At 36.9% G+C, this 25,605-nt stretch overlaps 1 protein-coding gene across 2 annotated transcripts; it reads right to left on the reverse strand.

Moving 5' to 3' along the window:
• Positions 1 to 2,077: 2,077 nt before the first annotated feature.
• Positions 2,078 to 25,432, reverse strand: xxylt1 (xyloside xylosyltransferase 1). Of its 2 annotated transcripts, none has more exons than XM_028028778.1 (5): positions 25,278 to 25,432; positions 23,645 to 24,265; positions 19,787 to 19,934; positions 12,995 to 13,127; positions 2,078 to 4,241 (listed from the first exon to the last, which is right to left on the reverse strand). In XM_028028778.1, exons 2-5 carry the CDS (start codon positions 24,173 to 24,175, stop codon positions 3,845 to 3,847), a joined length of 1,209 nt encoding a protein of 402 aa, XP_027884579.1. In that variant the 5' UTR covers positions 24,176 to 24,265; positions 25,278 to 25,432; the 3' UTR covers positions 2,078 to 3,844. The 2 variants fall into 2 exon arrangements, with proteins under 2 accessions (XP_027884579.1, XP_027884580.1); XM_028028779.1 differs by lacking the exon at positions 25,278 to 25,432 and adding an exon at positions 20,417 to 20,483 and having other exon boundaries at positions 23,645 to 23,776.
• Between the last annotated feature and the right edge of the window lie 173 nt (positions 25,433 to 25,605).

Below are 25,605 nucleotides of genomic sequence, written 5' to 3' on the forward strand. Positions count from 1 at the left end.
ACCACAGATGGACCAGGAGAATAAATGAATGAAAGACAGGATCAGCAGATAGTACATTTTCCTGCAAATATCAGTTTTCTTTCCACTCCTGTGACATCTGTATATAGAGGGAAAACCGAGCCTTTATAGAAGAACAGCAAGACAAAAAAAACATTGTTGAAAGAAAGAAATAGGACTCAGTAAACATGGAAAGAGATTCAAATGAGACTGAAATGTGTTATTTTTACCTGTATGTTAAACCCTATATGTTACCAAAGACTAACACCAAAAAACCCTTTGAAACATGGTGTAGGCACCATCATGCTTTGAGGATGCCTTTCTTCTAATTGACAATTAAGATAAAATTAACAATAAAATACCAAAACACAAGAGAAACAAGGACAAAAACTGCTTTCCCATTTAATAAGAATAAGAGAATAAAAGGTGATTAACTTCAAACTACAGTTTCACTACATTAAAAGAGTGCTTCATAGCTCAGAAATTGCAAAACAAACACACACACGCCCACACACGCACACACACACACACACACATATATATATATATATATATATATATATATATATATATATATGTCTATTTGGTTCTCAAGCTGTGAGTATTTCTGCAGGATTATCATTAAGGGGTCAACTGGCTTCGAGTAAAGTGCATGTTTCATTAATCAGCCATGACAGGCGGGAACCACAGTGACAGATTTTACTGCATATTTGTTTTTATCTTCCTGCTTCCTGAAGCTGCTGCTGAGAAATGCTCCAGACTGAGTCACTGATTCATTTATTTAGAGGCAGATTTGATTGTAGAGGCATCGAATCTGAAGCAGCTATGAGGTTTCTGCTAATTACATGAACCCTAATGTCTCTTCCGTTTTTATCACTGACGGGGGAAAGAAAATGATTTAGAAATCCCAACACAGTAGTTTGTTAAATAGGATTTTTAGAAGAAAGTCCAGACACTAAGACTACAGACACGTAAATGTGACTGATTGGTTTTCTACTTTATATAAATTTGCTAAATTTATTTTGAGAAAAGTGATTAATTTAATCCAAATTTAAAATACCAAATAATGTTGACTATCATAGGGAAATAGATAGTTTAATTTATGGGACATTTTTAACCTGTCCTGAATTAGAGAGAAATCGAATTGAACAAAGGTGTTTTCATTACACTCAAAAGGATAATAGAAGATAAAACAAAAAGACCAGCTTTTGGTATTTTTGCTTTATAAAAACAATATATGGTTAAATGGTTAATATTGTTGAATTTGATAGAATCTTTATAATATTCTTATGAAATTCAACTGAGGCCTGCATGAGTAATTATTTCAAAATATTTCTCCCATATTTGCACATTTTAGATAGTTCTTTTATATGTAAAACTTCAGTTCTAAGCATTGCAATGTGAAAAAATATTTTTTTTACACTTTGCATGAAAACAAAACAATTTACAAAACAAGGGTGGATGCCTAAAGGAGAAAGTGAAATAAATTTTTCAATGCAAGTATACAGTAGTTTAGATGCAATAAAATAAAATGATTAGCATTGAGCTTGTAGTCCATTCCTACTGTGCTGAAAGAAATTTTCCCTTTGTGTTTCTATGTTAAAAGTGTGAGTCAAGTCAGACAGTGACAGCTATGGAGCATTGATATTTCTTAGAATCTGAACATCAGCACAGCAAGAAAACTGAAAATGGGTCAGTGTCTGCAGTCACGCTTCTGGCTCTGTTGCCGTCTGTCATGTGTGCTGGCTGATAGAGGACTGTGTTCAGCAGCTGAAGTTCAAATCAGGAGAGCAACCATGGCTGTCAATGCCGCTGCTGTTAACACTAATTGGTCAACCTTCTTTTAGTTTGGAGCCCGTCTCACCTGCATGTTAATTCCCACAAGAAGGTCCACCTGAAATTAAGGATGTTTTCCTTCCACGGGGCTCTGAAGTCCATTAGCCGTAAACACAGAACTGAAGTGAGACATAAAAACACAAAATTAGCACTCAGGTTGTTGGAAAAGAAAATACAGGAGAAACTTGGAGAAACTGAATTAACGTTTGGCCCGAATGAAGCAAAAATAAAACACGAGCCGTCATAATCTGAATAGAAAATGTATATTTATTAATGTAAACGCTCCAAAATCAATAAATGTTAAGTTATTGATAATTCATATGGCTTTAAACACAACATTCATTTAAATTACACAATTGATAAAAAGACAGATCGGTAATGTATCATTTGTCAGGCTATATTCATGGTTACATCCGTGAATCTGTTCATTTGAATGAGGACAAAACATTTGCTGTCATTTAAAGATCACCAGTGTTTAAAAACTAAATCGGGAAAATATTACGGAAAGCAGCTCCGTGCAGTAGAGTGACTCACCTATAATCTGTGACATTGTAAAACAAAAAAATCAGAACAAATCTAAACGTGACCTTTCAATAAGTACTGAGGCTCTGTGTTTTTGGGTTTTATTTCTTAAATTAGTTAAATAAAACATAACCACTACAGCATTTCAACTACTTGTCCTCCAGCCGCCCAGTATCTGCTGAAAGCTCTTCTTTCTTCTGGTTCGGCTCCACATTGATCACTCTTCCAACACTTTTTTCTTTGCAAAGTGACTCTTTTCAGACTTAACTTTATGGTATTGCAGTTTTTATAACATTTTGGCCATTTGAGTACACAATATTAACACTATACCTGCTAAAATCATAGCCAGGTCTTAACTTCTGGAGGTTCCAACAAATAGTGAAACACAATGGAAAAAATATATAAATAACTAAACTAAATGGGTAAATCTTAGGTTTGTCAATATGGGGATGAAATATCCTGGATTAAATACACAAAGTGAACAATTTTAAGCCTTTAAACATTTAAACATGTAAGTCCATACTTCCTTGAGGACACCAGTGTCCTCATGAAGGCTAGGGGGTTTTAATTTATCATCTAGTCAGCTGAATTCATGTACAATTTCCATCCATCTATATTTCAGGCTATATTTATCCTGACAGGGTCACAGGGGGAACTGGTGTCTGCCTTCAGGGTCAGTGTGCACCATCAACAGGTTGCCAGTCCACCAGAGGATAATAATGAGAAACAGAGGACAGACAGCAATACATGAACAATGTCAAAACTAAAGGCTAATTAACCTAATATGCGTGTTTTTGCACTGTGGCAGAAAGTTGGACGACCTTCTTTCTGCAAAGCCACAGTGGAAATAAATACAGCCATTGAGAATGGAAACAGGAACAGGTTCATGAAGAGCATCAGCTTATTGATGCTTGCTTTGTTTCAAACTGTTGTAACATTTTGATGCTTTGGCTTCATCGGTGCTGTCCTGCATGCTCAGCTGCCATTTGGGGTAAAATCCATAATGTTTTTGTGCTTTAAAAACGCTCTTGACCAAAAGAAAAAAATTATAAATGTTTTATCGCAGCAATTAATGGAAAAAAACCCAACAACAGAAGCTACAAAAACCAACAGGACTTTCAAGATTATACTGGCAAATAAGGTTCCCGGTTCTCTCCAACACTGACCACCGACCACCAGGTTTAATTTCACTGAAATGGGAATGTAATGTATTATCATAGCATTAGGCGCTGAATGAGTTAATCCCATCAATGCAAAAGCATGCTCCCTCTGCACTGCTGTTGTCAAAGACAGAAGCTTTAGACTTTAGGCTGAACATAAAATAAAGCAGTAAAAATCAGTCATGTGGTTGGCAGCCTTTCATATCCTCTTGGCCAGCAGAGAGGCAGGCTCCATGACTGGTAAGGAAAGCCATTGTCTCTGGAAAACAAGTCCTACATCCCACATTAGCAGGAAAAATATTTCCCTCTGCTATGCAATAAATGTCAGTTCAATCATCTGGAATAGGGGAATTACAGTTCCCATGATAGATGTAAACGGGCCCATCACAACCATAATACAACTGGAACACATCTCCGTAGCCGTGGTCCCTCCACCAGGTGCACAACTGTCGGTTCCAGCCGCAGGCCAGAGAGTAAAAAAGTTCAGGATGCTCCATGCCAATCATTGTGAAGAAGTCCTGGTCCCCCAGGTGGCCCTTGAAGCGATACTGTTCTGCTAATTTGGCCACGTTGCTGGGTTTCAGTAGCTGGTTGTAGAGAGTCGAAGCCCTCATGGCGCTCAGGTCCAATAGCATCACACCGCTGTTGAAGCCTGGAAGGCCCTCGGGAGGAGGTTCTCCTACCCGGGTCTTGGGGTTCTCCTTACGATACAGCCAGAAGGTGTGTCTAAGGAAAGAAGTGTTAGGATGTTGATTAGTTGGCAAAACTCAGTGTTAGAGATTTTTTTGGTATTATCATTTTTGTTAGAGATTTTTTGGTATTATCATTTTATTATTACTTTAGTTCACATTCAGCCTATAGATCATTGTGATTTTCTGTTTAAAGTGTTCTCTTCCTTATGTGTGTATGGAGGTCACTACTGTCTGTTCAACTTCACGAGAAATAGTTAACACTGAGTTTCTCAGACCTTAAATCCTTTTGCAAGAACACCTCCTAATTTAGTAACTACCTGTGAGCAGTCGTATTTTGTTTTGTTGACAGTATTGACCGAGATTTGAACCGGGCTCAGACCTTTGATCAGATATCACACCTGGAATTGGGTTAGAAGTTTTACGATCTCTGTTGTTTTTCCTGACTGCCCCCTTGCCTGTTTTTCTTTGACAATAAAAACAGGGGCTCATGCGGAAGCAGATCAGAACGCTCTGTGAACGGCTCGGAGGAGCAGTTGACGGAGACTTCTCCTTTTGCAAAAGCTTGACATGAAATTCATATACGTTGTCTGTGGTTCTTTCTTTTATGTAGGTTCAAAAGGAAAAATACCCATCACTCAGCGTCATGCTGTGGCAACAATCCACTGTCTCTTTTCCACCAAACTGGTTTAGCACCAGTTTTTTGTTACCATCCAAAAAACTGGATCTTTCAAAACTCAAACTTAAAGCAAGGTCAGAAGTAAAGCTGCCAGATGTGAACTCATGGAGAGCAACAATCAACCAATAAATAATCTAGTTAGGATTATGAAATGTTCGCTAGCGACACCTGTAGTTGGACTGTCTTCATGCACAATGATCCTTACATCGTTAACTGGAGAAGTCAATGGTCAGGACGTAATGACGACTTGCCTTACATACTTATGGAAAAGGGATCCAGTTCTTTTACAGAACCACTTAGGAACTGGTTCTATTATCAGTGTTGGTTAAGCACTGGACTCCTATGTGCTTTGCAGAATCATTTAATTCAACACAGTAAAAGAAAAAAAAGGAATTATTTAGAAATATTTAGTGTGCTTTAAAAATTAGTCCTGTAGCTGTACAATCCATCGTCAAAGACCACAGTCAGAGAAATGCTAAAAATCTCTTTATTTTCTAAGCTTTAACACTGATGAGCAAAATGAAACCTTTAAAGATTGTCTAAATCTTGTTCTCTGTAACTAACAAACACATTTAATATAGCAGGGTATAAACAACACACAGGGTGCAGAAAGTAGTGCATCAGCAGATAGAGTATCCTGCCTAAACTCATATTTGTGTTCAAAGTGTTTCTGAAGTTCTGCTCTTTCCCAAAAAAGAGAAGAGGGGCTAAAAAAAAACTTTTTCTGGTGCAGTGTGAAAGTGCTGTCTCAAATAAAGTAAATATAATAAAGATATTTTGGTTTGACTTTTTACTGTTGACATTGCAAAATATTTCCAGACTGCAAAGAAAAGATGTTGAGAATATTTTAAGTGTTTCTGTAAAACAAAACTTTTTCTAAAATTAATCAACTCAAAAGTGCATGGCATATACTATTTATCAATACAAATAACACAGACCTTCATAATTTTTGACATGATGTTATTTTCTAAATATTTTCTCTGTGTTGTGCTAGTTTATGCTTTCAGGGAACCTGAGGAAATAAAAAATCAATTGCATATCTGTAATTCAACATTTTTCTCTGTGGATGGTTCAGATTCAGAGAAAAGAGAGCTCTTGTCCTCACCGTTAAAAACATTTATTGTTGAAATGTTCCATCTGTACTGAGCGATGAATGGAAAAGTAACCTTGCATGCTTGCTTGTGAACACGAACACCTATACCAGAACATTTGGACTATTCTTAGTTCCTGCTGAGCAGGAAATAAAATATGAATGGAGCTCAAGAACATTTTACTTTTATAAAAGCAACTAGAAACACTCTTAACCTTCACGCTGCCTGTTTCAGAAATATTTTCAGATGCAAGGATTTTTGAGAAGTTTTGGGTCATACAATGTATTCTGTTTGTGAAACGCGATCATATTTAGTGTGAGCTGCAGATTCTCCAAGTCATGCTTTGATATTATTACTGATCTACATTCAGCTCCTGTTGCTTGTTCCTTTAGTTATGTGTAGTTTGTTGGTATCTGAGGCTTTGTGGAGTATGTAGCATTATGAAGATGAGTCTACGTGCCCCAAAACACATACTGGGTGAGTGAGGTCAGCAAGAAACATTTACACACACTGTCCCATGAGGCTGCTCTAATCGCTGGAGTTTACTGTGTGGGCCAACGGGGAACGGCATCAGTGTCAAGACGGCTAAAATAAACAACAGACACCACAATGGTTATTAGATGAGCACAACTGAAGGAACACAGTTTTTATGTAACAAACTGCACAAATGTTTTCAAGAGTTCATGTGAAACAAACATAGAGGCTCTGCAGCCACAGATGGCTATGCTGCAACAGTTAGCATTGAGAATGTGAAAAATGTTCACCTTTATTTGTGTGTTAAAGTGGCTAAGTTTTATAAAATATGACAGAAAATTAGCTTAATGTTCATCTTTTCTTTCTGTGTTCAACAAGTGAATATACATACATATTTATAGAATATATAAAACTAATACAATATATTTCACACATTTCTCTTGTTGATTGTGTACATTTTTCTGCTACACAATGTCCTTCCAACCAACTTTCCATTAATATCACTCTAAAGTTTGTTTTAAAACACTTTTTCTACACTCTATAAACTTTTTTTACTTTAGCTTCTCCTTGTTTTTCAATATGCGTTTCCTACAGTAGCGTTTTAATTAGAAAGAAATGGATTTTTTTTTTTTTTGGATTAGCTAATGCTGCCATCATCAGTCTCAGATAGTTGATGTGCTAAATTTGTACATCTAAAAAGCTGCAACATATTCTTGTTTTGGTAAATCTGACTTATGTAATTTGCTGAATTTCTGGGGTTTTTATTTATCTCAGGACATGGATTCTACTATCTTGGTGAAATGGTTGCAGAAAAAGGGGGAATGTCAGACTGCAAAGGCTGTACATGAGTAACTTTAGCCAATGTTTTCCTCTGGGAATTGTTTTATTAGGATGTGAAGCAAAAACAACGGTCACTGTAGTTTTACAGAACATTACATGTTGAAGTGAGTGATATAGAGAGCATCTATGCTCTCCAACACAAAGACAGTTTTTATTTTCTGTAGTTTGTACCAGTACACCCAGTACGCCAGTAAGACTTCACACAGCTCCAGCTTAGATTGCAGTCAATTCACACATTCATCCTCTAGTCAGTTTTTGCTGCCAATCTTCCCAGTGAAGTTTCTCTGACTTGTGAAAGAATGGAAAGCATTAGCGGGGGACAAGGACACTCTGTGCCGCTATCTCCTCCTAATGTGTCCTTCATTCGCTTGGGACAACAAGCAGCCTGCTCTCTCTGATGGCTCTATAAAACCCACAGGCAGACACCAGGCTGTATGTTCAGCTGGTAACACTAAAGGATTGCTTGGGCAAGGTGCACTGGCTGCACAATAATAAAAAAAATACCACATATGTTGGGGAAAAAATTAAACATTAAAGCATGAAAATATTAAACAGTATAAGTTTTTTTCATGCCTTGTAATGATGTGTAAAAAGGATGTCGACATGTATTCAGGAAGCTACAATTTTTCAATATTATTGAAAAGTTAATTTATTTCAGTAACTCAATTCACTTCAGAAACATTATAGTCAAGACTGATGCCTTCAAGCTTTTATTTCTGTTAATCATAATGATTTTTCGCTTATGGACAAAATAAATCAGCAATATAGATTGGGATATAAGATCAAATCAATCAAATTAAAAAATAATAATAATTAAGCAATTTGGGTGTAATGAAAATACTCCCAAAAGCTGGAAGATCTCCTTGGTATTATTTTAATCTTTAGACCCCATGAATCTGTTAGATTCAAGCTGGGAGTCTAGCTTCCTTGCAGAAAATATTGGTAAAACTTTGATTACTTAATCTGTATATCTGCATATATATATATATATATATATATATATATATATATATATATATATATATATATATATTGTGTTTGTTAGAGGAACAGCTACTTCGCAATGTGCTTTTGTTTCACATGTAGACCATCTGAGCTACTGGTATGCAGTAATTTTTATGCCATAAACTACATTCTTTGAAGATCTGACCTCCATTATTCTCATTATTTTGTTTGGTGGTTAGATCAGTGGTATTCTTGGATGTCACAGCTAAAGTCGGTTTTCAAGTTTATTAGTTTTTCTTATTATTACTGAACTGAATGTACAGTAAATTTGGGGAAGTAGCTATATTTATTTTAGTCATATTTTGACATGGCAATCAACCCACATCTGCTTTACATGGCCTTTTCTCTCATCCTTCCCATTATTTATAGCAGCTCAGAATTTTTTTTTTTTATCTCTGACACATTTTGACTATTTTTTCTTACAGTTGGATTATTTTTTTTGTACTGAATAAATGTGTGCAACTTTTTTCAGAGATAGATTTAGCTTGTTACGTAGTTTTAACAGTCATTTATTTCAAGGTTTGTTACACATTTTGAACAAGTAGTGTATTTATTTGGAGAGGATGTTGTAAAATAGAATACACATTAGAGGTAGTGGGTGAAATGGACATGACATTATTAACTATTAATATCAGTATGCCCTACTGGTTACACTTTCTTGATTTCACAAAAACATATTTAATATTGAGAACTTTACACAGTGGGGACTCATCACAAAAAGCATAGAAAGAGCATTTCCCTTCCTGCTCAGTGAAAGCCCAGAACACTCTCAAAAGATTCTGCATTTTAATGGGATCTTCTTGCAGAAATAAAGAGTGTGTTTGTGTTCTTGTTCATAGGACATTCAAGGAAATGGGTCTCATCCTCTGTGGTTAGAAAAAAATGACTCAGCTGCAGGGAAGTGAGAGGTATTTTGTAAAAAAAAAAAAAAAAAAAAAGTAAAAAAATGAACTTTTCAGTGGCAGGATGTGCTGTAAATGTGGCTGGTGGGAGGATGCGTTGTTCTGCATGATGTTCCCTCCGTTCACACAAAAACAGAGTGGGAGTTGAGAGTCCCCTCTGTCTACAAAGGAGAACACTACAATAGGAAGGATACAAGCTGTGCTTCACTAAAAGCAGGCTTTTAAAATGACAATATTTTAAAGCCTCCCGACTAATAGTGCAAACAAGTAGCAAATCCATTTAAAGTACTGGAATGGTTACTTTCATTTGTCATGGCTGTGCAAGGTGTCACTGTTTCCTGGGTGGCAATAAATATTTCCCGGGCTTTTAGGACATAAATGCCAAAAAAGACAGAATTTAAAATTTTATCTAAAATATAAAGGAAGAATGAATTGATTGTCAGGGAACGTGCCAATAATAAAAAAAACATCTCAATTTGCTCTACATTTACATGTACATCTTCTCAGTTTAAGATATCACTAAAAATCTAATTTATCTCAGCTATTCAAATCAACTGTAAATCATAAAATACTTGTTACACATTGTGATATTTTTCAAACATTAACTGATGTGATTATGGTTTAGAGGTACTGAATACAAACGTTCAGTTTTTCAGAAAATGAATATTACATAGGGGTATTAAAAACTCAGAAATGATAGATAACTGAAACAAAATTGGCAATGGAGGAGTTCATGTCTGTCAAAGAAATCAGAGGCTAGATGAAGTTCACATATTTTCAAGGGGAAAAAAAACCCCAGAATATTCTCATGTCAAAAAGTTGTAAGTGTACATGAAAGAAATTGCATTCTTCCATGATTAAAGCATAAATTTCTGACATTAGAATTATGGTATTGAATGACTTGGTAAAATAAGAAAAAAAAACTTAAATTATCATAAAAATCTCAAAAGTAAAAATTTGTGACAAAAAATTACCATGAATTTATGCCTTTAATCATGAAATATTGTGACTTTACTAATTAACAACTTTTAAATCACAGAAATTTTTTTTCTTGTAAATTTATTCAATTAATCTAAGACCATGTCAACACAGAAACGATTTTAGGTTTCTGTGTTGAACCTAATATTTCAGAAATATTTTTTGGCGTTTAGGTTGTGCGTCCACACGAATCAGGCATTTTAGGAGACGAAAAACTATCATTTTCCAGAGATCCAGAGGAGATAAATGTCAAAACACTGAGCTTCATTGGTCTCTAATCTAAACCTTCTAGTAGAATCTATAGCTTATTGAGAAGAGGGAGATGAGCTGAAGGCCACCATTAAAATAACCACGGGCTTCCCAAGACCTCAGCAGAGCCACCAGCTGTTCACTTTAATCATGCAGTAATTTGTATATAAGGAATCTCACCCAATTACTCAGTGCATAAACTATATTTCTATATTTCTGTTTTTAAAAATTCTTATTTGAGGGGAGTTTACATCTTGAAATTGTTTGAAAAATGTAATTTTAAGCAATGATAATCAAAATCAATAGGAACAGCAGAATTCTTGAAAAAAAAATCAATGTGAATAAAACTAGAGAAATAAAGTGACTTTTCAATCATTTCCGAGACCTTATGTGGGAGCTTTGAACCAGCAGAGCGGTGTGAGCCAAGAGGCCCAGCACTCCGCTATGATGCTGGCCGACTCAAATTAAGTGTGTCCGGCCTCACAAGAACAACATTAGAGGGGCTTTCTCAGGGTTGGCAAAGCCCCTAGCCAACACAGTGGCAGAGCAGAGATAGAGATCTGTTTGGAGAGGCAGGAGCCAAGTGGAGCCTGGCAGGAAAACTGCAGTTCAGCTTCTGCAGCAGCCAGGAACCAAAAAACATGCACTGCAATTACCCATGCAGGTCAATTCTAATAAAAAAACAACACATTTAATGATGAAAGCTGCAAGTACTTTACAAGACGTGAGTGTAACTGCTTATTAAATGTGGCAGCTGTGACGATGCAATATTATTTGAATGACATTGAATAAAATCAAAAACTGGTAAACAGAAACAATAAACAGCTGACAGCTAGGTCTGTCGCGATAAACAATAAATCAATTAATTGTACGATAAATTAAAACTATTGACCTCATTTTAATTATCAGCTTTATCGCCTCTCCTGGCCTTTTTCTCTTTCTGTTGATGACACCGAATGAAAAAAGGCTCAACTCCGGTGCTCTCCACTGACCCTCCCTTCCTCATTTCCTTAGTGTAAAGCCCAGCGCACACTACACGATCTTAGAGCTGTCGGCCGATCGCCGGCCCATTTTCAAAACCTGAGAGACCACACATTAGCCGACAGAAATCCTAGCTATAACGGTTCGATCGGGTTCGGTCCTGCCGTGTGGTGTCCAACAATGGGCGCAAAATACTGGCTACAAGTCCAGTTAACAAATTTTAAAACCAGGCATTAATCAATGCTTTACTACAATCTACCTGCAATGCATGTGGCTAGTGTCAGTCCTGACAGAATGAAAATCACTTTAACCTATTTATGTCACGTTAACGAAGAACAGCTGAAAAGTTACCGGGTTTATCAACTGCGGTAGCAATTTCACTCCAACTCCTCCCCTTGTCATTTCTATATTCTTTTCACGAAATGTTGAATAAACATTAATGTTGTTTCCACATATCATCTCCAGTGATCGATCTAAACCATTTGTGTACATTAGATCTACGATCTACCGTAACACACCACATACTACAGGATGATCGTTACGAAATTTCAAGCGACAATCTTAGAACACCCAACGTTCTAAGATTGTCGCAAGGGGAAAAATAGAGGCAAAAAATCATGCAGTGTGAACTATTGCATCAGGTAGTCGGATGTGCCCATCGTCTCTATTTAAATCTAATTATTACTGAAGGGCAATATAATATACAGACTTCATAATCTGCACTCTTTTGGTTGAATGCGGTATTTATTTCCACTTTGGTTTTATGTTGTTTAGGTTTTATTCAAGTGCATTTTTTGTTAATGGAGACTGCGAATCCATTTTATTTTTGTTTTTGGTTGTTTTGTTTATTTTGTTTATCAGTTTCAGTGTTAAGTGTTCTTTTGAAAATAATGTGCATCTATCTTTGGCAGGAAATCGCATGCATTATTACGTTATTTCCATTAAATAAGCGTACAAAGGTCTTCAAACAATATTATCGTTTATCGCAGTAATTTTTGAGACAATTAATCGCTCAGCAAAATTTGTTATCATGACAGGCCTACTGACAGCAGCCCAGTCCTGCCTTCTTACTCGAACCAGACATTCACAGGTTCATTCAGCCATGGTCCAAAAGACCCCAGAGAAAACCACCTGCCTCTGTTTGTCCCTGCAAGCAGCTGCTGCACAAAATATGCCACCTGATCCTGCATCATGTACTTTTAACCCTCCCAACACGCACACAGTGACGTCCTGTTTTGATGTTGCAACCGGGTGGAAACAGTGATGCTTCACAGACATGAACAGACCAGGAGGGTTTGATTTGCTATCTTTAAGAGGGATGGAAAAAAATCTGTTTAGGAACAAAGAGATTGAAAGTTGGTGCCCCTTGTTTATGACTGCGCACACACACAAAAAACAGATTTACTGGTAAATATTCATTGCGTGAACATTAGAAGCACCATTTCTTAAACTAAAAGTATCACCAAGAAGATAATGGGTAAAGAGCAAAAAAAATAACTGCTAAACATAGATATTCTATGTGGAAATACATTTTTCTGACCATGATTTTATTTTTCGACTGACCAGTTTTACTCGAGATGAGTGTGTTTACCTGTAGACTGGCTGCATCTCTCTGGTGATTCCTATGACTGCTCCTGGAGGAAATTTGTCAAATTCCTGGAAAAGGTCCCTGATGTTGGTCTTGTATTTTAGGTCGAGGTCGAGTTGTACTATTCGTGTCAGACCTAAGGGAGAAAAACATAATGCTGATGACTAAAAGACCAAACAATAAAACAAACAAAAATCTAAACATCTGCAGAAATTATTTTCTAACACCTTGATGCATCAACCATAACAATTTTCCTCACTTGAATCAGTTGTAGAATTAACCATGCTCAATAAAAGATGAAGATTGCTTTTTAAAGAGGAAAAAGTAAACTTTTTGCAATTTTTTAAGTGACTCAAAAAAAGCATATCAGAAATGCACCAGATATTTTGTTCCAGGAATGAAATCACAGTAAAGCCGTGAGCCCGGAGCAGAAGACAAGCCTAGAAATGTATTTTGCTGCTTAAAGAACAACATCCTAACAACTGTAACCAGGATATTCAGACCATCATCTGTTCATTGTTTCTGCTTCCTATATTTTGCTGGTAGCTATGGTGATGAAAGCAGAGGAAATAGTCATGACTGGTGCACAGTGGGCACAACATGAACCTGGAGACACTGTCAGAAATGAGAAATGATGGCTTGTAGTTTGAGGCTAAAAATATGGATGCGCTGGTTTAAAAGCTGGGCATCCAACTAATCACTGATGCCAACTACAAAACATCTGTCAGCACCTGTTAGTGAACAGATGACTTTTTAAAACAAATTAATTTTTTTCTTTTTTAAAACCTTTTAACAAAAGTTACTGCTGCTTTCCTCCAAATTCCTGTGTGAGATGAAGCCACTGGTTGCAACCTTTGCAACATGAGGTATCTTTCAAACAATTCCCAGCTTCTTTCTCCCTGCAGAATAAAAACCTCCACACAGAATGATGCTGCCACCACCATGTTCTCCTATGAGAATGATGTGGTCAGGCTGATGTGCATTGCTAGCATTCCCCAAAACAGAGTCTTGCATAAAGGGATGTTCATGGTAGTTGTTTTTGTTCTGCATTTTTCTTGACAAAATATATGTTTGCATCAGTAACACTGAAACGCCACTAAACTTTTACTGAGCCAAATTTGAACAAATATATCTAGCATTTCTGTTCGTCTCAAGTAGGTTAAGGACAAGTGTCGGATTTATATTTGTTTTCTGCATCTGTTCAAAAAGAAACATCAAATATTTAACTTGTTAGCAATTAAAATGAGGAAAGCTAGATGAAAAAGCAACAACTTTAAAACACAAAACAAAATATTCCCATGTAACTGTACATAGGTCAAGTTTAGACTGGTTTCTGTTCAAGTATGAGGGGAAAATGACGATGTCAGCAATGTGACAGCGGCCTGTTTTTATGTGCTCTCCAAACGAGGAGGCTGCTAACGACAATGCCTTTATTCACTGTGGAAACATGGGAGCGTAGTCTCTGCGTGGTCAGTGCTGTTTGTTTGCACTAAAGGGGCTTAACTGCTGGAAGTTTAACAGGAAGGGGGCCTTCGGTTGTTACAATACTGGGATATGGAGGGTTTTATGTCGGACCAATGACTCGACACAAAATGATGTCAAGGTCAGGATAGGGATGGATGATTGGGATTGGATAGTAAGAGGTGATTAATAGGATTTTCTTTATTTTTTACATAATTTGAACTGGGTGAAGTGAAAACTATATCATTTACAGACAAATGGTAAATGGACTCAACTTATGAAGGTTATTTAATTTTAATTGCAAACTGTATGTTTTTGTTTTTTTTACAGAATTGACTTAATTACTGCCTTTACTGTGTTTTTCTATCAGCAAATGGCCGTTTTGAGTCTGCATACTCCAGTTAGTAATTAATTGATTACTAAATTAGTTGACGATTATTTCAATGATCGTCAATGTTCCGTCCTGTACCTCCTAAATCGAGCTCATTCACACATGGCCAAGGGAAATGGCATGTTCAGTACTCTGTACCTGGACTTCTCTAGTGCCTTTAACACAGTCGAGCCCTGTCTGCTACAAGACAAACTGACAAGGATGCGAGTGGACCGCGGCCTGGTTGCTTGGATCTCCAACTACCTAACAAACAGATCACAGAATGTTAAGCTGAAGGACATCGCATGTGACACTGTGATCAGCAGCACCACAGGAAACCGTGCCGTCCCATCTCCTCTTCAACCTGCAGACCTCAGACTTCTGACATGAGTCTGAATCATGCCACATTCAGAAGTTTGTCCACTACGGGGTGAATTAGGATCCATCATTAAGAGGAGATGAGGACTCTGGTATCACCTGGTGCCACACAAACAACATTATTGACTATGTAATAGACCACATGCTGTTCAATAATTTTTAAACTATTTATCAATCACTACTGTTACATTTCACATTTTTCTTTTTCATATTTTGCATATTGTTTTTACTCATCTTCCTTGTTATGTTTTTCTTTTTTGCAGATTTACTGCTAAAGATGTTTTTTCTGTCAGTGTACTGCAGCTGGAAACGTAACTTCCCAGAGGAAACTTCCTTTGTGATGATAGAGTCATATCTAATTTAGTCTAAATAAACTCCAACGAAACCAAATGCTAAGTGTATTTAATTTTGTTTTAAGAGCAGATTTTCTGTGTAGGTCTCAAAGATTTGTTAGGGAACATTATTGAACGAATAGCATCATGAAGACCAAAGAACACAGCAGACTGGCTAAGAAAGTTGTGGAGAAGTTTAAAACAAAACAATATCTCAAACATTGTCCATGTCATGAAGCACTGTTCAATCTATCACCTGATAATAGAAGGTGTATGGCACAACTGCAAATCAATGAAAGCTTGATTTCTGAGCTGAGGCAAGAAAAACATTAATCAAATAAAAAGCCAAGATGCTATGGTTACACTGGAGGAGGTGCAGAGATTCAACAACTCAGTTTGGACAAGTGGCTAGCGGGACTACACCGAAATTAAAGTTTCTAACCAACAACATGAGAAAAGCCCTGTTGAAAGGAATACTAATACATCATCCCTCTGGTGAAACATGGTGGTGGCAGCATCATTATGTGGGAGTCCTTTTTGTCAGCAGAGATGGGAGAGCTTGTATGGGATAATGGGAGGATAGACGGTATTGGTTGATCATATAAAATTTGATTAAAATTTTCTGAAATCTGAGTATGTTAAGTGCAAAAATAAGAAAAACGTTTAAAGAAACATGAATATTTTTTCAAAGCATTCTAAAATATCACCAATAGTAAGTGGGTCAGACATTTAAATTATATATAATCACATTGATCATAAAACAAATGGAAGTTTTAGTTGAAGACTATTAAAGACATGGTCTGAAATGAGGCATGAGTGAAATGAGAACTGAAGACCACTTTGCAAAAATACGAACTACTGGTTTGAAGAAAAACCCTAAGGGAGGAATAAAGCTTTCAGATCCCTCACTTCTGTTTCATTAAACTTCAACTCAGACCAGGGCTTTACAACAACAGCAACAGTGTTATCTAACAGCACATTTTTCAGGAAGTAGGTCACCCTTATTAAGCCATTAAACTGTTCTTGATGTGAGCACTTACGGTCAATTTGTGAGTCACATTGTTCTCTGCCTTCACCAGCACAGAAAAACAGCTTGTTTATTGTTTATTTTCAGCTTCATTAAGCTCAAGTGAATCCAATTGTAGGTGTGTTTGTTTCAAAACTGCTTGGTGTAAACACCAAGATTCACAAGCACATGTCACAGCATGAACACTTTGAAAGCTGCACTTAGTGTATTTGCTATCCAAACCATATGTTTAAAATCCTTTTGTAAAAAGTCCATATGCTTTGTTTCTCCTTCACTAATTGCAAAAAAAAACACTGAAAAGTGATCATTGGTTTGATTAAATTGGTTTGATTAGAAACCATGTTGAGGTAAAATGTAAAAACCCTTTCTGGCTTTATTTTTGGGTGATGGTTTATACGAAAATTAAAAAAAAAAAGTTTAAATGTCACAGTCGGACTTAGAGTAGTCTAACTGTCAAAGGATAATTCCACATCTTTGACTTTTATGTGAGATGTATAAGACAGAAACATTTACTCTCAAATATAAATAACAAAGGCTGGACAAAGTGTGCCAGTGAGAACACAGATAAAGATCAGGGCTTCTGGAATAATGTTTTTGACAGATCACAGGACATTTTTGGCATAAATCAAACAGCCAAACCTCTGGAAAACAACCTTAAAGCACGGAGGTGGAGGTGTCATGGTTTGGAGATGATTTGCTGCAGATGATTAGCATATTGACAGAGATGTTTATTATTACTGTTGCAACTATTGTGTCCCCTGTTGGTTCCGTGAGCGCATCAGAAAATGCACAGCAGCAGTACAGCTGCACTACTGAAGGTGTCTGTTGTAGTGAACCGTGTCTGTTTTTGCACCATGAGCAAGTTTTATTTTCTGAGCAGAATCTGTTTTTGTGATGTTTTGCATTCATGCAATTTTAGTCATTCCTTTTCTCTTCATTACCATAAATACCACATTATGAAATATTTAAATCTATATCCCACATCCCTCACAGCTGTTTTTTTTCATACATTTTCTGACTTTTGAAGTTAAGAGCAAATTTGCCTCACTTGAGGCAATGCAAGACGAATTTAATTGTACAGTCAGATTTCTAGTAGAGGTGAGTTAGTAGTGGCACATTAATAGACTGGAAAATAAAGTCTCATGCTGCAGGAGGACCTCAAGTCCCTGCATGTTAAGCACTCTAAAGGGGATACAATTAAATACAACAAATTTCCACTAATGCAAACAGTTTTCTCTTGGACACCTTCTGGATAATTATAACAGTTTTTTTATTGTGGAATTAACACAATGTTCTCCAGGGGCTGATGGTGTAAAAACAGCATCACAATCCCTAACTATTTACCTACACACACACACACACACCCCTATATACTGTATATACTGTATATATATATGGTTTCACTGCAAAGAGCATCTGACAAAACATTCAACCTTATGTGATTTTCTCCACTTAAAATCAAGCCTCATTTTCCTCCGAAAAGTTAGAGCATTTATGTGCCTGTTTATTAAATGCTAAATAGGTTTTTTGTACAAAAACAATTCATCAATTCCAATAAAACAGGCTGTTCAGTAAAAACAAGACAAAGCTCAGCTAAATATGAGCCTGCAAATGTCTCCTTCAATAAATGACATCTTTCTCTCCTGGAGACGGAGAGCGAAATAAAAGTTTGAGCCTCCTCTAACAGCTGTAATTTGTGAGCATCACTTTTGTTCGCACTCTGTCATTAATCGCAAACAATGTTCCCCGTTTGCAGTGTGACTCGCCGAATGACAAGACATTATAAAAAAACAAGTCAAAGAAAGGCTGCGGAGAAAATAACACAGAACATACGTGCGTGACACACTCCCACCCACCTGTTTCTCCTGAGATAGACAATACATTATGCCCTTTCTGGTAAAAGCATTCTTTAAATAGAAATGTGGAAAACACACCAACACTCACAGCAGCACACTGGTGGAGCATGTGGATAATCAATAATCATTTCAGGGCAAAACGTGAGGGACCAATCACACAACACCACTCGAACTCTTTGTCACATGCAGCAGCGAATCCTCCTTAAAGATGGTGTCAAAGGACAGCCTGAACCACTCTGAGCTCCACAACTTACAACTCTGTTCTTTCACAACTTCACAATACAGATAAGAAGAGCTCATTATGGTGAGAAGGGTAAAATATTATGGAAGCCCAAATGCAGAGCCAGGAGACTGTCAGTGATTTAAACACTGACAGAAGAAGCTTTTTTTGTTTTGGGGGTGAAGGGGGAAGTAATTTGAAGTCTAATTTGACAAAGCTTCAACATCTGCTCCAGAGCAAAAAAAAAGAGCTCTATTAACGGAAAATAATAGGACCCTGTATTAAATATTTTTATTGAGAAACTTTCACATATTTTTGTTTTTTGGTAATTGCACTTCTTCCCCAAGGATGTCTCTCTAATGAAAATAATGAACACCTTAGTGCCAGAGTAGTCAGCTACTCTTCAGTGAAACAAGATAAGCATATTTATACTATAGTAAATTGACTTTTAAAATAATAAATAAAAATCTTCCTCTGATTTTTGTATATTTACACTTACTCTTAATGTTTCTCAGTACGTCGAGCATTGCTGGAGTCTTAATCTTATTCAGTCTTTAACAGTTGTTACAGATCGCAGTTATCTTTAGCAAAAATCTTAAAATGACCTATTCAGCTGGTTCTTTTGCATTTCTTGCAGCCTTCTACCTGAAGGTATAAATATTGTCGTCTTTTTCGAAATTTAAGAATTACCTAATGGTTTGTTGTGCCCCCTGAGTTGGGATGGTGTTTTTCAACCAAACAGCTTTCACATGTGTGCCTCTGAATGCTATCGACTAAAACCTCAAAGCCTAATAGTCTGGTTCATCTTTGCAGTGATGCCCCATGCTGCACTCCCACTGAAGTGAGCCAAAACAGTGCACAACAGAGGACAGATCACTGCCGGCGCCAGCCCAGGGGGCTCTAAAGTGGGCAGCAGCGACAGGGCCCATCCTTCCTTCCTCACTCTACAGGGTCTCTGCAGCTCGCCACGTGTCTCTTAGATACCTGCCCATGCTGCTTTATCCAGCTGTGCACCGCCTAAGTTAGATAAGTAAGCATGTGACTCAATGCAAAGCACTCTGGGAGATAATTACTACACAACATAGTAGGGCGGAATTGTTCTGAGCTAAATTTCACTGATACAAAAGTGAAGAGAATATTGCTCGTCTTACTCTCAGGCATGATGTGATGCATGGCTACAGACAGGAAGAAGATGGATTCGCTGTAGTACGCTCCAGATCCTGCACTGAAATGCTTCTGCATGGCCTCCACAATGGGGAAGAGCTTCTGTGTGAGTTCCACCACATCATGGAAGATGATCTGTAAGTTAATGACATGATACCATTTTATTATTTCATTATGTTTGTTATGACTTCCTGGAAAGTCTTTTTAATTGTGTATTTCAAAAGTATAAACTATTTAAGGAGAAAACAGAAACAGCATTATGTGTGCAAGACATAAATGTTTGTGTTGCTGGATGGTCCCAACAATTAGGCTTTACATTAAATACACTTCCTTAAGTATTCTAACATTTACTTACTGTATATGCAAAAGAAATTTACCCAAAGCAGACTTTGGGTAAATGTTTTACATAATTCATCTATTAACTTCAATGTCTTATGCTATGTAGTCCCAATCACATATTTAAGACATGTAAATGGAACCATATTGGAATAAACACCAACTGTGACACCGTGTCACCAAATATTCAACAAAAACTAAACCAAACCCTTGCAGCCTTTATAAAAGGTCAGAACTGGACACAGACAATTTAAAAAAGGTTTTCTCTTCTCAGCTGTCACCTTTATTCTTTGTGGTGCTTTTTGAAGGGATGCTTGGGTAAGGTCTGGTCTTAGCAGCACCACATTTCTGTAAGAAATGCTATGTGATTGCTAAACAAATTTTGTGAACAGCAGAGTTGCAGTCAGCAGGTTTTTCACTAATGTAAAATTGGAATCCATTATTTATTTATTTTCCATGTTTCAGAAACATTTGCTTGTTGTTCTGAATTTGACCCATCAAATTACCTGTTCAGCTATTCTTTGTACTTCTTGCAGCCTGAATATTTTCATCTTTTATTTTAAATCAGCAAATTTTCATACATCCAACATAAATTTTTAAACTAGACATCGACTCTGCTTCATTACTTCTCCATCATTAGCAATAAATAACAGGTTGCAAAAAGCTCCAGGATGTTCTATGAAGGACATGCAGCAGTAATGAGCACAGCTGCAGGCCTGTGTGACTCTGCAGGCTGTTTGCTGCAAATGTCAAGTAGCTCCCTGAATATTTGGCTATTGGGAAGTAATGGGGCTGAAGACATATTATCTAGCCACTGTGTTATCTATGTACTTCTTAATGCTAAATAATAAAAATGAGTTAAACTCAAGATGAGCTGAGAGGGGTGATCGTATAATCACCCCCTGGGGATTCCCTGTCTCATTTTTAACCCTAGCAGAGCTGAGTGTTTGTATGATTGTTCATACATACATCAGAAAAGGCTGTGTCAGTGCTTATGTCAAAGTAGTTGAAGCAATGTTTCAAGGTTCAAAACCTAAAAAGGACCATGTTTAAAAAGTCTGGAATGATACCAGAACACTAGGAGAGGCAGTGAGTGCACAGCCTGTAGGTTCAGTCCAGGCGTTATCCATGTGTGTGTCTGTCTGACGGCGTGTGTATGTTTGGGTGGAAAACAAACAGATATAAATGAGTCTTTTAAATTATAAAAGACTGATTCTGTCCTAAACAGCTTTTAGCTCCTCTATAAGAATAAAAAAAAGCTTGTGCAAGCATCAAAACCCAAAAAACAAGGAGTACAAGCTACTCACACTTCTGGAGCAAATTTTTTGCTTAGCGTTTTAGCATTTTGCTAACTTTGAAAATGTTTAGCACAATTAGCTTCCCTAAAATTCATGCCCAAAGTCAGACCTTACAGGTCGGTGTCCTGAATGTTTTAGTTCTCTCTGGTGGTTGTCACCACGTCCTCAGAATGTCAGTGTTCAGCAGAGGCCTGCTAACAAGCCATTATGAGATGCAGGTGTGTTAAACCAGGGAGAAAACAAAATACAGGATATCAATCTTTGAGGACTCAAAGATTTTTACATTCCTGCTTTTTATTTTGAATTGAGTGTTTATGAGGCAGTTCCATCTCCTCTCCTCACATTCTCTCCTTTTTTCCACCATTAACCTTATTTCAAACAAGAAACATGCAGGAACTAAACAAAAAACAGACAATAATGAACAAGGTATAAACATAAACAGAATAACTAAAGGTGTTATAGAAAATGTGTCAAAATTTAATTTGTGTTTGACGTTTGCAGTTTTTCCCCAAGTATGGGGAAATAATATGAATATAATATGAATTAAAGGTAAAGCTTTAGAATTCACTTCCAATAAATACTGCTGGTGTAGGACTTTAGCATTAGCATAACAAAAGTTAAGGATTAGTGCTTTAGGGTTAGCACAACTAACCTTTTAGTTACCTGCTGATCTGGAATAGGTCCCATAGTTTAAAAACTTTACGGACATGATATCCAACAATTTATGATGTTTTCTTATGTTTTAAAACTCATGCATTCAGAATTGAACATACTTCAATTTTCAATTGACGGATGAATGATTGGACAAACCGGACCAGTACCTGGAAAATAGATACAGTAACTAAAAAGTCTGGAAACATATTTTTTCTGTACTTGTCCACACCTGGAAAACACTTCAATCAAATTCCAAACTTTTCCAGACTTGGTTGGAGCTCTGTTTAATATCCTTTAGACAGCCAGAGCATGTGTAGGTGTGAGGGCAACAGCTGGTATTGAAGATACTCCCACAGCTGTGGACTGGTGCTCTGTAGTTTCCATTTCACTTTATCATCAGGACAGTTTGATAGGAACCTTAGTAGAGGTAGTACTGTAAAAAGCAGTATCTAAAAGCTTCCACCTACAGTGGAAAAAGGATTTTATATTCCATCTTTGCACATACACAGTCTAGAAGACAAAGTATCACTCAGGCCTAAACCTGGAAAGATGTTAAACTGAACCAATAAAACCTGAACGATCCCAGGAAGTGACTGAGTCATCTTCAGGTAATGCCTGGAAATGCACGTTTTACCTGATGAGATGTTTCTTGTAATAAAAAACAACAGACACAAGCTCTTATGGAAGAAACTTAATTGGTTTAAGATGGCGAGCTGTGAAAAGCACACAAAGAAGGACAAACTGGCCAGGACATTTTACAAAACAAACTAGAAACATAATCCTCCTCTTTGGCAAGAAGAACAGTACAAACAAGCTACATCCCATTCACTGGTGGTGGGCTATTTAAGCGGGCAAACACTGCCCCCAAGTGTCCCAACTTTAAGCTGCACCTCCAGCTGATGGAGTCTTGGGGATTTGAGTGTCATATCAGGTCATATTTTCCAGTGTTATCTAAACTGAACTATTTTCAGGGCCGTCTAAGATAAGTTGCCAACTCAATCCATTCAGTGATAATATCGCTACCACCTTCTCAAGTCATCTGACCAAGTGAATTCAGTGATTTTATATGATAGAAAAATACAAACTTGTTCATACTGTGAAGTGGAAGGACCATCATACTTTTTTTTTGGGTAAATGCAGAGACTGGACAAAATCATGTTAGATGCAGCAACAGAGCTGAGGCAGGGAAAGAGACTCATCTTCCAGCAGGACAACAGCTTTAAACATACAACTAAAATTAAAGTAGAATCAAGTATTAGTGATATATGACCTAAATGTAATTGAAACAATATGACTTGGGAATTGAAAATGGCTAATTACCATCCAATCTTGAACTTTTATCAACAGAAGAATAGGTAGAAATAGTTGCATGTAAGTGGAAAAGCTAATAAGAGTCATATCTCCAAATATCTACAGTCTGGAAACAGAGGGACTAAACAGAAATGCACACCATATCTCAGATTGTTTTGGGGGTTTTTTTTACATCAAAAGGAATTTTGTCAGAAATTAAAACATTTATTATAATTTTCCTCAAATGCGACTACAGGTAACACTTACCTCATATTTAAATGGTGCATCCTGCAGAAACTCCTGCAGCATCCTCTGGCCCAGCTCTTGGCTAGCCTGATCACTGACAAAATGAAGCACCAATACTTCTCCTTCCAGGAAATGTGCAAGCTTCACCATGGACAACATGGCCACCCTGAATTTATCTTGCAGGCTTCTGCTCCTGTCCACCTTAGTGAACATCATGAGAGCATGGTAGCGCTGGCCGCCAGCTTCGGAGCTCCCTTTTCTGGACCTAAAAATGTCACTTTCCTCTCCTACATCTAGCTCTTCCCCTCTTTGCTGTTCTGATGCAGGAAGGTGTGAAATCCTGGTGTCCACCGTTAGGTCAGCATCATTTCTGTTGGTGTTGGCCTGGGTCTGTCTTATCCTCTTTGTGGTGCTGGAGAAGCTGTGCCTCTCAGACCCAAAGTAGTAAAAAGCAATTACAGCAAGCGTTGCAGCCAGTAGAAGTACAAACTGATAGGATCTGAATGTGCTGATCCTTCCCATGATTCTTACTATCAGCACTAGGAAGCCCATATTCACACCCTAGTCATGTGAAGTGAGGTTTAGGTGAGAAGGGAGTCACCATTTTGCACTTGACGGTCATTGCAAATTTCCAAGTGCGACCTGGAAAAAAAAAAAAAATCTAGTTTTAGATAAAAGTATATAAGCTTAGAGATTGTAAAGTATATCATTAGAGGCATTGGATGTTTTCTACCTTTTTCAAAAAAAAAATCTTACATTTTTTAATGACATTTACCAGGTAGATAAAAAAAAAGACACTTAATATTCCATCAAACCACCAGGATATAATACGTCCTCAAAAATATCTTTAACAAAATAATGAAAGAAATATATATCAAAACAATAAAATTGCACCAAATACATTATTTCAAAACATTTAATCTGTTATATTTGTGCTTTTTTGCAATCAAGTCTTTTTAAAGAATTTACTTGTTATTCCTGTCTGCATACAGCTAACAGAGTGGTTGGGTTGTTTTAATCCCTATCAGTATTTCTGTATGGGATGATGCTTTGATTTTGCATGTTTATTTTTTCATTATTTAATTATTACTTGCATAAACACATTGGAAATGATCTAATAGGAGGTTACATGGATGTCCTCTTTACTTTTTTTTTTTTTTGCATTTCTCAGCATTCTGTTATTTCTACCATTGACAGTTTAGTCTTCATAAAGCAAGCAAAATATAAAGCTCAGAAGCAAAAAAAATAAATAAAATACATTTCACCCAAAGCAGCAGCATGAACCAAAGCTTCACTGAGACAAACTCAACTATCACCATTCAAAACTCATTAAGCAAAAAGGATTAATTCAATTTGTACATGCAGTTACAGAAAGTAAATGGCTGTTTAATGCCGTTGTCTTCACCTCAACAGTTTGTTAGAGCATAGCACGGTCATTATTTCTATTACTGGACAGAAACGTCTCTATTACTAACTGATATGCAATCAAATGTAATACATTAATGTACACAAGAGTAACTTGTTGACAAGTAATAAGGGTGCTGCTACGTTAGCAAGCGACAGGATTTGCTCCAAGATGTATATCGCTAAGGTTTATTTTGGATATGTTGGTAGAAAGTTTCACTTGTTGAAACTAATTTAAATCATTTCATACCTCTGTGGCTCTCAACACATCACGATATTTTCATAGGTCGCTGGTTTTCGGTATTTTAAGCCAAGCACATGTCTAAATGTCTGCAGCAGAAGTCGCCTGCTAACAACCTAACCAGATCCTGTGACACAAATTTAGCCACGCCCACTTCAGTCGTGCTTCCTTCAGGTACGATCCGAATTATGAGACCTATTCCTTTAAAATAGGTAGGCAAGACTGCACTAACCCCTTCACAGGCCGTCAGTCTTCGATAGTTTTAAGCACACTAATTATGAAGAAAATACTACTTATTAAAGGTATCTAGGTTAAAAGATACTTTCAATTAATATTT

This window comes from Xiphophorus couchianus, chromosome 9, assembly GCF_001444195.1.
Source record: "Xiphophorus couchianus chromosome 9, X_couchianus-1.0, whole genome shotgun sequence".
Classification (NCBI taxonomy): domain Eukaryota; kingdom Metazoa; phylum Chordata; class Actinopteri; order Cyprinodontiformes; family Poeciliidae; genus Xiphophorus; species Xiphophorus couchianus.

Bases quoted from the DNA above. Each gene is read 5' to 3' on its own strand.
- xxylt1 (XM_028028778.1), bottom strand. From the start codon at position 24,175: ATGGGCTTCCTAGTGCTGATAGTAAGAATCATGGGAAGGATCAGCACA. The intron at 19,935-23,644 runs GTAAGTGTTACC...ATTAACTTACAG, and splicing joins ATGCACCATTTAAATATGAG to ATCATCTTCCATGATGTGGT. The intron at 13,128-19,786 runs GTAAGACGAGCA...TTTCTCCCTTAG, and splicing joins GCATCACATCATGCCTGAGA to GTCTGACACGAATAGTACAA.